A 12,934-nucleotide genomic window follows, 5' to 3' on the forward strand; every position below is an offset into this window, starting at 1 on the left:
ACAGGCAGAAGTCCAGTCCGACAAAAACCTAGGTGTTTATATCCAAATTCCACAATTATTCCACATAATTTCCACCACCTTTACCCACAGAAGGACCAAAAGCAGATTCAGCAATGGAATGGCAATGGAACTCAGTCTGTGCTGCCTACAAACTCTCCAGCCTTTCTCCTGCCTTGCAATGTCTTCATTCTTCAAAGCACATCCAAGAGGGTGCAGTATCCACAGAAAGAAACTTGTGGGCATGCCTACCATGTAACATGTAACATTACAGCAGGAAAACTCTGCTGGAGAAACTACGGTAAATAAGGGCACAACAAGTGGACTACCGGTGGCGAAAACAACTGGAAGGAAGAGCTGGGTTGTTTGTTTGTTTGTTTGTTTGTTTTTTCTTTTCTTTCTTTGAGGCAGGGTCTCACTCTGAAGCTCTCTGGCTGTCCTAGAACTCACACAGACCTGCTGACTTCTGCTGCCTGAGTGCAGATTAAAGGCGTGCAGCATCACAGCCGGCTGCTTTCTTCTCCTAAAGGACAATCAAGGGACTAGAGCACACACCCTGAGACAGTTTACTGCATTTGGCAAAGGCCGCTGGCAGAATGCTTCTTACAGCAAACAAATCTTGGCTCTCGCTTGTGTGAAGGCTGCCTAAGATAATGATGTCCTTACTGACAGACTGACACTGCAGACATGCTTCACTGAACGGAAATTTTGTTTATATAGAGCCTGTATTTGAATACATTAATACTTGTTCTTAAATTACTTTCAAGGAGAAAGAGAAATTTGTTCATAATCTTTTTAGTGGAGATATATTTGTGATTATAAAGGCATTAAAAGGCCAACCAAGAACACGTCTAAAGACTGAGCAGAGTCGGATGTGCAAACCTATAGTTTTATCCCAGCACCTGGAAGGCATAGCCAGAATAACAGCATTTTAGGTGTGAGGCAAGCCTCGTCTATCAACTTCCAAGGCATCTGGGCTACAGAGGATGCTGTCTCTGAAAAGACCGAACGGAGCTCATCTTGTGATGAAAGCAGGTCTGCTGGGGGTGAAGGGATAACGCAACTGGCAAAGCGTTTGCCATGCAAGCCTGGGACCTGAGTTCAATTCCCAGACCCCATGAAAAAAGCCAAGCCTAGTGGCCTGCACTTGTAATCCCAGCACCGAGGAGAGACAGTAGGACTCTGGGGCTCACTGATCAGCCAGCCTATCCAGTTAGCAAGCTCCAGGTCCCAGAGAGAGACCCTCACTCCCGAGGAACAACATCTGAGGTTGATCTCTGTCTGGCTTCCATATGCAGCGCACAAATGAGTATCCCTCTCCCCTTTCCCCCACACAGAGTATACGGAAAAACAAATGAGTGAGGTGGCTTAGCAGATAAAGGCACTCGGTGCCCAACCTGACCACTTAAGTTTGATCTTAGAGACCCATACAGTGGAAAAAAATGAGTCTTACAAGTTTGTCCTCTGACCTCCACATGTACTGTGTTAGTCACATGCCCCACCACAACATATACAAGAGTGTGTGTATGTATATATGTATACATATATGCTGTGTGTATACGTAATATATGTATCTATTATGGTATAACATATACATATATATGTATGTCATATCTAATTATAACATATGCATGTTATAGAATACATGCATATATAGTATATAACAAACATATGCATATTATATATGCACATATATTATGTGTATATATTTTAAAACCTTACAGGGGCTGGAGAGATGGCTCAGTGATTAAGAGCACTTGCTACTCTTCCAGAGGACCCACATTCAATTCCCAGCACCCACATGGTGGCTTACAACTATCTGTAACTCCAGTTTCAGGGTATCTGACACTCTTGGTGAATGAATAGACAAAACACCCATACGTATAAACTAAAAATTTTTAAAAAAATGTTTTGAAGATAAGACACAGAAGTAGCTTCCTCCTTGCAAAGATAATCCATTATTAAGTAAGCGCTACCTATTCCTATTGACTCCATGGCTCACATCTGGAACTGTCTAGATTGACAGCAAGAGGGTGCTCTTGGGGATGAGGGTTACTCTAAGGCCTCTGTTTAAGACACTCTGACTTTGATTTACAGTTAGCAGAACAATGGCAGAATAAAAGGGACTGAACCAACTTCCTTTTGTTTCAGGGTCTTTTTGTTGTTGGTGTTTGTTTGTTTTTTGAAACAGGGACTCTCTAAATAACCATAGCTGTCCTGGAACTCACTATGTAGACCAGGTTGACTTCAAACTCACAGAGATCCACCTGTCTCTTGAGTTCTAGGCATAAAAACATGTGCCACCATGCCTGGCATAATTTTTATAACATGTAATGTGAAGTTTCTATAGTATATACCAGGTTGTACGAGAAAGAAACCACTCAGAAAAGACCCAAGCATACAGACCCAGGTATGCAGCACCTGCTGGTAATTTCAGCACAACAGCAGACAGGTGGCCTGCAGGGCTCACCACCCAAGCCCTGATCCCGATGAAAAATCCTTTCTCAAACAAGGCAAGCAGCTCTGGAGAACAACACATGCATACATAGGCATACCAGCACACACGTGAGCATGCACACACACCTATACACACACAGACGGTCTCACTGGACAGCTCTCCTGAAGTTGTTTCTAGGACAGTAACAGCCAGCACTGAAGCGAGGATTACCAAGAACCCAGCTCTGCCTGGGGAGGCGGGCGGCACCTGTCGTCACCACAGTTTCGCAGAAGGAGCTTACCCAGCCCAAAATTTGGACATGGATGTTGCTGAGCCAAAATCACAGGTGACTCAAGGGTCTCCCCAGAGCCATGTCACCACCCCCATCTCAGATGCACCCAGCTGGGACTTCACTGTGGGTCTTCAAGGGTTTTAGTTTACAGGTAAAATCCCACATTTTTTTTCCTCTAAAAATGTGTCTTTTGTCTTCCCCCTCAAGACTTCGATTTTCAAACAACTCTGTGGGTAATAATATGGCCATACTCCCTAAATCAATAGTTCTCAACCTCCCTAATGCTGCGCCCTTTAATACACTTCCTCATGTTATAGTGACCCCAACCATTTTGCTCCTTTCATGAGTTCTAATGTAAACGTCTGCTATGTAACCTTTGTGGGGATCGAAACCTACAGGCTGAGAACCAATGCCCTAAGCAGACCTTCAGAGGCAACATGATCTTCACTGCCTTCTCTTCAGATACTGAAAAACTAATTCTAAAACTCACACAGTATTTTTTTTTAATAATTTGCTTATTCTTATTTTATGTACATTGGTAGTTTGCCTGCATGCGTGTCTGCGGGAGGTGTCAGATCATGGGAGTTACAGACAGCTGGTAGCTGCCATGTGGGTGCTGGGAACTGAACCTTGCAGTGCCCACCACACAGTATTTTAAGGGACCTAGAACAGTCAAAACAATCTGCAAAAGAGGAGAAAGCAAACAAGCCCTCAGCTTTCACCTCCTAATATCTGACTCCAGGTTTTTATTAAGAACAATTAGAATTCACGCTACATCCGTGTCTGCCTGTGTGCCACCATGCTTCCCACCATGACGATAATGGACTAACCCACGAAACTAAAAGCAAGCCCTAATTGAATGTTTTCCTTTATAAGAGTTGCCGTGGTCATAGTGTCTCTTCACAGCAATGGAAAACTAAGACACTCTCAGAGGGAGAAAGCAGACTTTCTGAGTTATATTGTGACATCTGCAAAACCACATGGCAGAGTACCAAGTCTGACCCCTATCTGTATCATACAGAAAACTAATTCAGAACAGATGTGGCTGCTTGCGACTCTGAGCACACCTGTAACCTCAGCACTTAAGAGGCCAAAGCAGGAGAGCTCCTTGAATTCTGGACAAACCTGGGCTACAGGCTGCCTGAATGTACAAACTATACACAGCCAGCTTTATTAAGCAGCCTAGCCTGGCCTGGAACTACTATGGCATCTAAGCTGGCCTTGAACTTGGGACTTTCCGTGTCCATGCTGGTACCATAAAACTTGAAAAATAAAGAGAAGAATTACATCTCTAACCAAGTGTGGAAGCACGCATCTTAAATCCCAGCACTCAGGAGACACTTTTTTCTGGCCTCTGCACACACATGGTACATAGACAAACACTCAGGCAGGCAAAACACACAAACACAGAAAATAAAGGTAAAAGTTAAAAAAAAAAATTTAAGGGCTAGAGAGATGGTTCAGAGGTTAAGAGCACTGACTGCTCTTCTGGAGGTCCTGAGTTCAATTCCCAGCAACCATATGGTGGCTTGCAGCCATCTGTAAAGAGATCTGATGCCCTCTTCTGGCCTGCAGGCACACATGCAGACAGAACACTGTATACATAATAAATAACTCTAAAAAGGAAAATTTTTAAAAGAATGAAAAATGATGCAGCCACCATGAAGTGACTGGACGGAGTTCCTCGGCTGTCAAACAGTTAGCACTCCACTCCTGACCACACACCCGGACATAGAACACGGTGACACAAAAGCCTGTATTCACAGCGCAATGATCATGTGACCTGAAGGCATAAACAACCAGAATTTCCACTGACTGACAGAGGAATGAGAAAAAGGCGGTATATTCGCACAATAAACTATTATTTGGATATTACGTAATATAATACTCTCATAAAAAGGAACAAAGTACCAACAGATGCTATAACACAAATGGACCTTGAAAACCTCAAGCTAGATGAAAGGAGACAGTCAGGAAGGACACACGTCTGCTAGGAACAGGGAAACCTATCTATGGACAGGAGGATCAGCCACTGCCAGGAAGGAGGCAGGAAGTAGAGGGCAGAAAGTGAAACAAAGCTGGTCAAGGTGACGTAAACTGCTAACCTGACCCTGGCTGTGACTGCGGATCTGTGGATATGTCAACTACTAAATTATACCTGAACAGGTGAACCTGTGTGCATGGAAGCAGGGGTTCAACAAAGCTCTTTTTAAAAGTCTGAATCCATAGGAAGTACGGATTCCTGCTTTCTATGACAACGAGACACTTTGTTTCTATGTAGATACTGGGTAACTTTTGAGACAACTTTATTTTCTTTCCTTTGAGACAGGCCCAGACTGACCTCAGACTTGCTATATAGCTGAGGCTGGTCTTGAACTCCAGATCTTCCTGCCTCCACCTCCTACCTGACAATTATTTTTAAGTCCATGGATATAGCTGGGTGGTGGTGGTGCTCGCCTTTAATCCCAGCACTCGGGAGGCAGAGGTAGGAGGAACATTCACCCAGACAACTTTCCACCATCTGGATCACCACTAATGCTCAACATGTCTGGCTACTCTGAGCATATTGTACATTGAGCATACTGTACTAGAGAATTTGGAATGGGGGGGTTGGGAGGTTTGAGACAGGGTTTCTTTCTGTAGCCTTGCCTGTCGTGGAACTAGCTAGCTCTGTACATGAGGCCTCGAACCACAGAGATTCGCCTGCCTCTGCAGCCTGAGTGCTGAGATTAAAGGCGTGCACTGCCAACCACCTAGCTAGGATTGATGTTTTTTAATAGCCAAAAATTTACAAACTAAATCTTATAAAAATTAGCATGTCTTAAATATAATTTTTAAATGTGTTTCTAGGCTTTATTTCATTTCTAGCACTTTTGAGAGCCTGGTTAATCACAGAACATTTATTTGTTTATTGCCTATCTCCCCACTAGCGAACAGTTCACAAGCCACTGCCCCATGACAAGCATCCACACCAGAACCTCTCAGAGGGGCCCACAGTAAACGTGCGGTCAATGGACTTCACTCCCTTGAAGGACACGCCTTTCCGTGAACTGAAAGTGACCAGGATTCAAATAATGATTACGAGAATCAGGCATGAATTCACACTGATCAAGAGCCCTGATCCAGGGACACACAACTGGTGTAGGCTATTGAGATGTTGGAAATACTCCCATCCGGATTGTGTAAAAAAACAATGTTTTTCCCCAGATGGTAACGGATGGTAGTGGATTTCAACTTCAAATGGTCCTTTCCATCCACCGTTCAAGGAGCAAACCTTCAAGCCCAGCCTGCAGCAGCACACGCACCGGGTCAACAGTGGGCAGCACATCCTTCTTCGCGAGGCCGTCGACCTCATCCTCGTCGGTGCTGTACTCCTCCATGGTTTCTCCGCTAACGAAGTGGATGACCCTCCGCGGAACTCTCTTCTTCTTCCCTATGACTCCCAGCTCCACGTTCTCAAAACCCCTTTCACTGCTCATCTAGAGGAGGGAAAGAGTGAAGAGGGCTCTGAGTGGGTCTTTCTTTCACCAGCAGCTAACAGATACGGCCTTTATTTTTTAATTAATGCACTTATTTTTCATTTTATTTGCATTGGTGTTGTGCTTGCATGCATGTCTGTGTGAGGGTGTCAGATCTTGGAGTTACAGTTGTGAGCTGCCATGTGGGTGCCGGGAATTGAACCTGGGTCCTCTGGAAGAGCAGTCAGTGCTCTTAACCTCTGAGCCATCTCTTCAGCCCATTTGCTTTATTTTAAAGGCCAAAGAAACTAGACAAATCCTTCACAATTTTTAAAAAATTATACAAACTTAGGGAATCCTAAATCCTTTGAAGGCCATGAAGGTGTCAAAATTCAGTAAGTCTCTACAGAGATGAAGGGCTCCTGTGGAGAAGGTATTTAACATGGGGGAAACTTCTTTTTCAGATTTATTTTTATATACATGAGTGTTTTCCCTGCATAATATGTATGTGTATCACAAGTGTGCCTGGCCCACATTGGACCCCTGGACTGGGAGTTATGGATGGTTGTGAGCCACCATGGGGGTGCTAGTAACCAAATCCACCACCCTCTCTGGAGGAGCAACAAGAATTCCTAACTGCTGAGCCATCTCTCCAGCCTGGGGGGTTAGGGAGAATTTTACACACTGTGCCAAATAAAATCTGAAAAGCCTTCAGTGTTCTACACCTAACTTTCAGATAACGTGATCATCAGTATAGATGTGGCAACAGTTTTTTTTAACAAAGATCTACAAAGTTCAAAACTACTTACAGGAGACCGGTGTGGTGGCGCAAGCCTTTAATTCCAGCACTCTGGAGGCAGAGCAGGCAGATCTCTGAGTTCTGAGGCCAGCCTGGTCTACAGAGTGAGTTTCAGGACAGTCAGGCTACACAGACCCTGTCTCTGAAACAAAAACCAAAATACAATACAAACAAAAACTACTTATGTATGGAATTCTAAACACACTCAAATTTCATTATGAGGGAATTATTTACTCGGGCTTTGTTTTTGTTCTGAGAATGTGTTTAGTCTGGGCTGGCTTTGAACTTGCCATGTAGCTGAGTATAATTGTGAAATTATATAATTTTGATCCTTTTTTATCCATCAACTGAGTAGTGGGATTATTCAGTTTGGGAAGTGCAGGTGTGTGTGTGTGTGTGTCTGGGGGCTGGGATGGGTGATAAATGTGTTTGTTTGCAGGTAGAACCAAAGGACAACCAAAGGTGTCATCCATCATTCCATCATTTTTTTTTTCTATTTTGTTTTTACTTTTTTGTTTGTTTTGTTGTTTTTTGAGACAGGGTTTCTCTGTGTAGCCCTGGCTGTCCTGGAACTCACAGAGATCCACCTGTCTCAGCCTCCTGAGTGCTGGGATTAAAAGCGTGGTGTCCACCTGGCCGTCATTGTTATTTTTTAAGACAGGGGCTCTCATTGGCCCTGAACTCTCCAAGAAGAGCGGACTGGCCAGCAAGCCCTGGGACCCACCTGTCCCTGCCTCACCAGTGCTAGAATTACAAACTATTTTTAAAAAGTATGTTCCAGGGATGGAACTCAAGTTGTCATACTTGTCTTATCTAAATCATAAAAACTATCATAAAATTTGTTAATCCTGACTTTTGCCAATTTTTAAAACCTACAAAAGAGAAAGCCCAAAAATGATTCACAGTGTTTTCTGCAGTACCAAAACTACATTAAGTATAAAACCAAATTTTGAGTAACATTCTTGGTATGTTAATTTTTAGTAGCATTTGACTTGTCTAATTATCTCATTTCATATAAAAGATTTAAGACAGATATGGTAGTGCAAGCCTAGAATCTCAGCATTTAGGAAGAAGAGCCAGGAGGCCAGCCTCCACTGCACAGTAAATTTTAGGCCAGCCTGACCTACAAGAGATCCTTTCTTAAAGATCAAACAAAAGAGAGACGTGGAGAGGCTTAGCCCTTGCTCCTCTTAGGAGGATCTAGGTACACACATGACAACTCACAAACACCTGAACTCCAGATCCAGGGACTCTGACATCCTCTCTGGGTTCTGCAGCAGCAAGCACACGGACATTCATGCAGACCAAACACCCAGAGAATAAAATTAACCATTGTTTTGGACACAGTACATCTCAAATTTTCGCCCGATCATTTTAAGCAAACTTTGTGTAAAGGCAGAGTAGTAATATCTTACATTTTGCAGCCCAGCTAGTATGTTTCATAATGAACTCTGCAAAGCGGGCAGAGAGAAACCGCATATATGGACACTATATGATGAGTGAACATGGCTAGATGCCAGTAAAACTCAGCATGACACGGCTGAGTGCCTGGATCCGGCTCCTGGTCTGCAACAAATCTATGAGACACTCAGTGCTCTTAACTGCCGAGCCATCTCTCCCGCTCCTTAATTTCAAAGTTTATTTATATGTCTGTGTGTGTGTGTGTGTCATGACATGAGTGTGCTTCCAACCTGAACATGGGGAACAGGGCAGTGAAGGGAGTTATCACCAGGAAAAAACAACCAAAAAATAACTTGGAACAAATTTTTCAACAATTATAAATACAAACTATTTTCTGACTATTTCAGACATTTCATTTCTTACAGATACTAAACCTTTACGTGAGAATACTTTACTGGGCTTTTAATAGCAACTGTCTTTTGTAGATGCCCACAACACTCAGGCCTTCTTTTAAAATAAACTCTGTCACCTTCCTCAAGCAGGTTCCCAGTAACATGGGCAGGTACCCTGTCCTCTGGCTGACAACAGCCCCAGCACAGTAAGAGAAGAACCTCTGCCTAGTAACAGAGGTGCTAAATAAATGAAGAGCAGAAACCTGAGCTCCTCAGTGGGACCGAGGCTGAGATTCTGCTAAAAGTCTATTCAGAAAAGAGTCTATGTAAAATATCACATCCGATCCTAGGTGGCCTGGCTGAGAACCCGAATGGAGTCTACTGTTTCTGCTCCTTCCCTCATGGGACTTTGGGTGGGGCTTTTTTCTTTTTCTTTTCTTTTCTTTTCTTTTCTTTTTTTCTCTCTTTTTTTTTTTTTTTTTTTTTTTTGTTTGTGTTTTCTTTTCTTTTCTTTTCTTTTCTTTTTTTCTCTCTTTTTTTTTTTTTTTTTTTTTTGAGATAGGGTCTTATTCTGTAGCCAAGGCTACTCTACAATTCATTATGCAGACTGAGCTGGCCTCAAATTCACAGAAATCCTCCTGCCTCAGACACCCACATGTTAGGATCACAGGTGTGACTCCCCACACCCAGGTGGAGTTTCTCTACTGTAACTAGGAATACAAGACGTCTGCAGTCTTCTTCCTCCCAGCTCACCAATGGCTTCTCAGAGACCTCTTCCTCAATCTGGGCAAACCCGGGGAATTCCCGGAGGTGTTTTTACCTCAAGAATGTAAGATTAAAAAAATAACAACCGGGTAAATTCCAGGAGTCTCTATCCATGACGAGAGTCTGTGTTGAAAAGGAAGCAGTGTAGTGCACACACAGAAACACTTCTGTCGTCTGTGGGGTGGGCACCGAAAGAAAAGGCTAAGGGGCACCCCTGTGAGGTTTACCTTTTCCTCCACAGCCTTTACTTGTGAAGATCCTTATTTTTTTTTTTAACAGAGACTATAAAAATGGGGGCGGGAGAGATGACTCAACAGTTAAGAGCACTTACTACTATTACTCAACGGGCCAGGATTCAGTTCCCATCAACTGTGTCAGGTAGCTCAACCACTGCCTGAAACCTCGCCCCAGGCATCCTTCCTGGCCTCCTCAGGAACCAGCGCACATGTGGGCCCACACATGAAAACACTGTGGTCTGGCACTTTCTTTCTCTTAAGGTTAACAAGTCGCCATCTTGGAATGAGCCGGAGTCCTGGCAACGAAAGCATAATACAGATGTGTCTAGGTCCTGAGGGAGGCTGGGAGCGGTGAAGAACTGTCAGCACTTCTGAAGGGAAGGCTGGGAGGTCCTTAGCTGCCATCATTCCTTTCTCCCAACTGCAGGTGATTTGGGGAGATTCAAGACTATACAGAAAGGAAAGATGGATTAAATGAGGGAATCCATGAAGTCACCAGCCATGATGGGGTGGTGCGAGACGGAGATGCAGCTGTCTGGGGTCACCCATGCTCCTGTCAGTAACTCATCCATGCTCTGTAAGAAAGCCCAATAAACTCACGGCCTCACCGAGATGGACTGTGATGAACTTGTATTTTGGGGTATCCTTGATGGCCATCTGGGGTGGTTGGAGGTGTACTTGCGCCTCCCCAGGAAAAGTTAGCACAATTTAGTTTTTTTTTTTTTTGGGGGGGGGGTTTCGAGACAGGGTTTCTCTGTAGCTTTTTGGTTCCTGTCCTGGAACTAGCTCTTGTAGACCAGGCTGGTCTCGAACTCCCAGAGATCCTCCTGCCTCTGCCTCCCGAGTGCTGGGATTAAAGGCGTGCGCCACCACCGCTCGGCTACAATTTAGTATTATTAATCCAAAGCAGGAAGCCGCCCTGAAGTAAGAAATAAGCGGTCTGAGTACTGATACTCTTCCTTTGCGGCTGGGGCAAGCTGAAGCAGTGTGAGAGCGCAGCCGCAGCCATAAAAGCAGGAGAGCGGTGCGAGATGGGAAGTCCACCCCGGACTGTACTCCTGAGGTGCAGCTCAAGACAGCCGCGCCACAGGGCGAGTCTGCTCTCAACCGCGTCCCACTGCAGCCGGCCCAGGATGCCGTCACACCGGTGGGTGCCAATCCTCCTTAGGCCTCCTAAGTGTTGGACTTACAAGCGGGGCCTACTGTTTCCAGACCATCCGACCTACTTACAGGTTCCACCTTCTGCATAGCAAGGGGTGAGGGTAAGATCCCAAAGGAAGGGATGCTCGCGTAGGGCAGGTTTTGTTAGCACATTACAACATGGAGTGACGACACACTCGTCGTCGAACCACACTTCAGAAGTGTCCTGGCCAACATTCAAGTATTTATTTTCAAAAACGAAGCTACTGAAAAAGCACCTTTCTCAGAAGAAGTAGTTTAAAGTTTTTACTAGCGAAAATTACATATACCCCTGAAGTAGGTTTTTTTTTTAAAGTTAATTGAGGTTTTTTTTTTTTTTAGATTTATTTAATATGTACAGTGTTCAGCTTCCATGTATGCCCTCAGGCCAGAAGAGAGCACCAGATCTCATTACAGATGGTTGTGAGCCACCACGTGGTTGCTGGGAATCGAACTCAGGACCTCTGGAAGAGCAGTCAGTGCTGTTAACCTTTGAGCCATCTCTCCAGTCCCCTGAAGTAGGTTTTAAGGCAATTTCTTTTAAACCAGTGGTGACGGCGACAACAACCACCAGCCACTAGCGATCAATTTGGGTTTACAATGTGGCCACTCACAACTGTTTTCCGGATTTGAGACAGTATGGAGAAAATAATGGCTCAAGGAATAAAAGCATTTGGTGCAACAGGCTGAGCGCCTACCACCCAATTATAAATAAAATTTTAAAAGAATGTAAAAACACTTCATTAGTAATTTTTAGTACTTACACGTTGAAATGTTTTATGCAAAGGAGTAAATATATTAAAGTTAGCATCACAGAATTATTTTACTGTCTTAAGGTAGCCGTTGACAAACTCCCCTTGTAATTCACGATTGCCGTTAGCTCCTGTCTGTGTGGGGCTGTGCAGATCATCTTATCCGTAAACGGGGGATAACACCCATCTCCAGACATTAATAAGAGGATTAGGTGAACTGAAGACTAAAAGTTTCAGTGAGGGGTTGGTCCAGATCAAGCTACCTTTCGTGAGCAGGCGGCAGTTGCTGAATCTGGGCCCTGGGCTGGCTGGAAAGAGTAGAGAGAGCTAACAGCCCAGTGCATGCTTATGGTGCGATGTTATTCACTAATCCCTGGTCCCTCGCCACCGCCAGGCCGACCCCGCAGACCGAGCGGCCGAGGGCTGCCGCCCCTGAATTCCAGCCACTTTACGGACAGTCTTTCCGGGACACGCCTGTTTTCTCGCGCTCGCAACCGGTGGCTGGAGCGTCACCCAGAAAAGCCCGGGCGGCGGAGGCCGCGGCGCCCCTCCTCGGCAGACGTTCCTTGTCCGAGCAAAACGAGGACACCGAGAGAAACCCCGAAATGTCCGGAGGAGATCTGTACCGGGGGCAACGAATGCCCCTCGCCGCCAACCTACCTGCCGCGTCGCGTCCCCGAACGCCGCGGCGGCCGCCGCCTCGGTCTCTCCAGCCGCCGCGCGGCCCGGCTCTCGGTCCATCGTCAGCGCCGGCCGGTGCAGCGGTGACACGGAGGGTGGGTGATCCGAGGCACGTTCCCACCGCCCGCACGGAGGCTCCCCCTGTCGCCCTAGCCGCCGGGCCGCAGCACCCAGCGCACCCTTCCCTCGAAGGCGCGTCGGGACTGCGGGCGCGGGGCGGGACCTCCGCCGCTTCCGCGGAGCCGGGGGGCGTGGCCAGCGCCGGTCACCGCCCCACCTGCACAGGACGCAATCACCGCGACCGCGGCCCCTCAGCGGACCGGGAGGGGACCCGACACACCAGTTTCTGAGCTGGTAAAACCAGAACTACGGGCGTGCGTGTGGACAGCTGAGTGTGCGCTCTAAAGCTGTAAAACGCACCGCTTCTGTTACGGGTTTCATTCCTCACGAAATGTCCTTGAAATAAAAGCCCCCATCTGTGTGAATTTTGCTTACAGTATGCTGGAAAATAGGGACATTTTAATTATTATAGGACTGTGTATAAA

The 12,934-nt window shown here is 45.6% G+C and overlaps 1 protein-coding gene across 2 annotated transcripts in view; it reads right to left on the reverse strand.

Annotated features, from left to right (window-relative positions):
- The window catches only part of LOC126499584 (signal recognition particle 54 kDa protein), a 63,928-nt gene that overhangs the window by 5,447 nt on the left and 45,547 nt on the right, over positions 1 to 12,934 (reverse strand). The window contains exons 1-2 of one of the 2 annotated variants that reach the window (XM_050138867.1): positions 12,369 to 12,613; positions 6,032 to 6,205 (exon numbers count right to left, since the gene is read on the reverse strand). The exons of the other annotated variant lie outside the window; for it this stretch is intronic. Coding sequence (XP_049994824.1) covers positions 6,032 to 6,205; positions 12,369 to 12,449 — 255 coding nt within the window. The 5' untranslated portion in view covers positions 12,450 to 12,613. Of the gene's footprint in view, positions 1 to 6,031; positions 6,206 to 12,368; positions 12,614 to 12,934 lie in introns of those variants that run through there. 2 annotated transcript variants of the gene reach the window in all.

Source organism: Alexandromys fortis, unplaced genomic scaffold, assembly GCF_014885135.2.
Source record: "Alexandromys fortis isolate MF-2015 unplaced genomic scaffold, M_Fortis_MF-2015_v1.1 scaffold_35, whole genome shotgun sequence".
Classification (NCBI taxonomy): domain Eukaryota; kingdom Metazoa; phylum Chordata; class Mammalia; order Rodentia; family Cricetidae; genus Alexandromys; species Alexandromys fortis.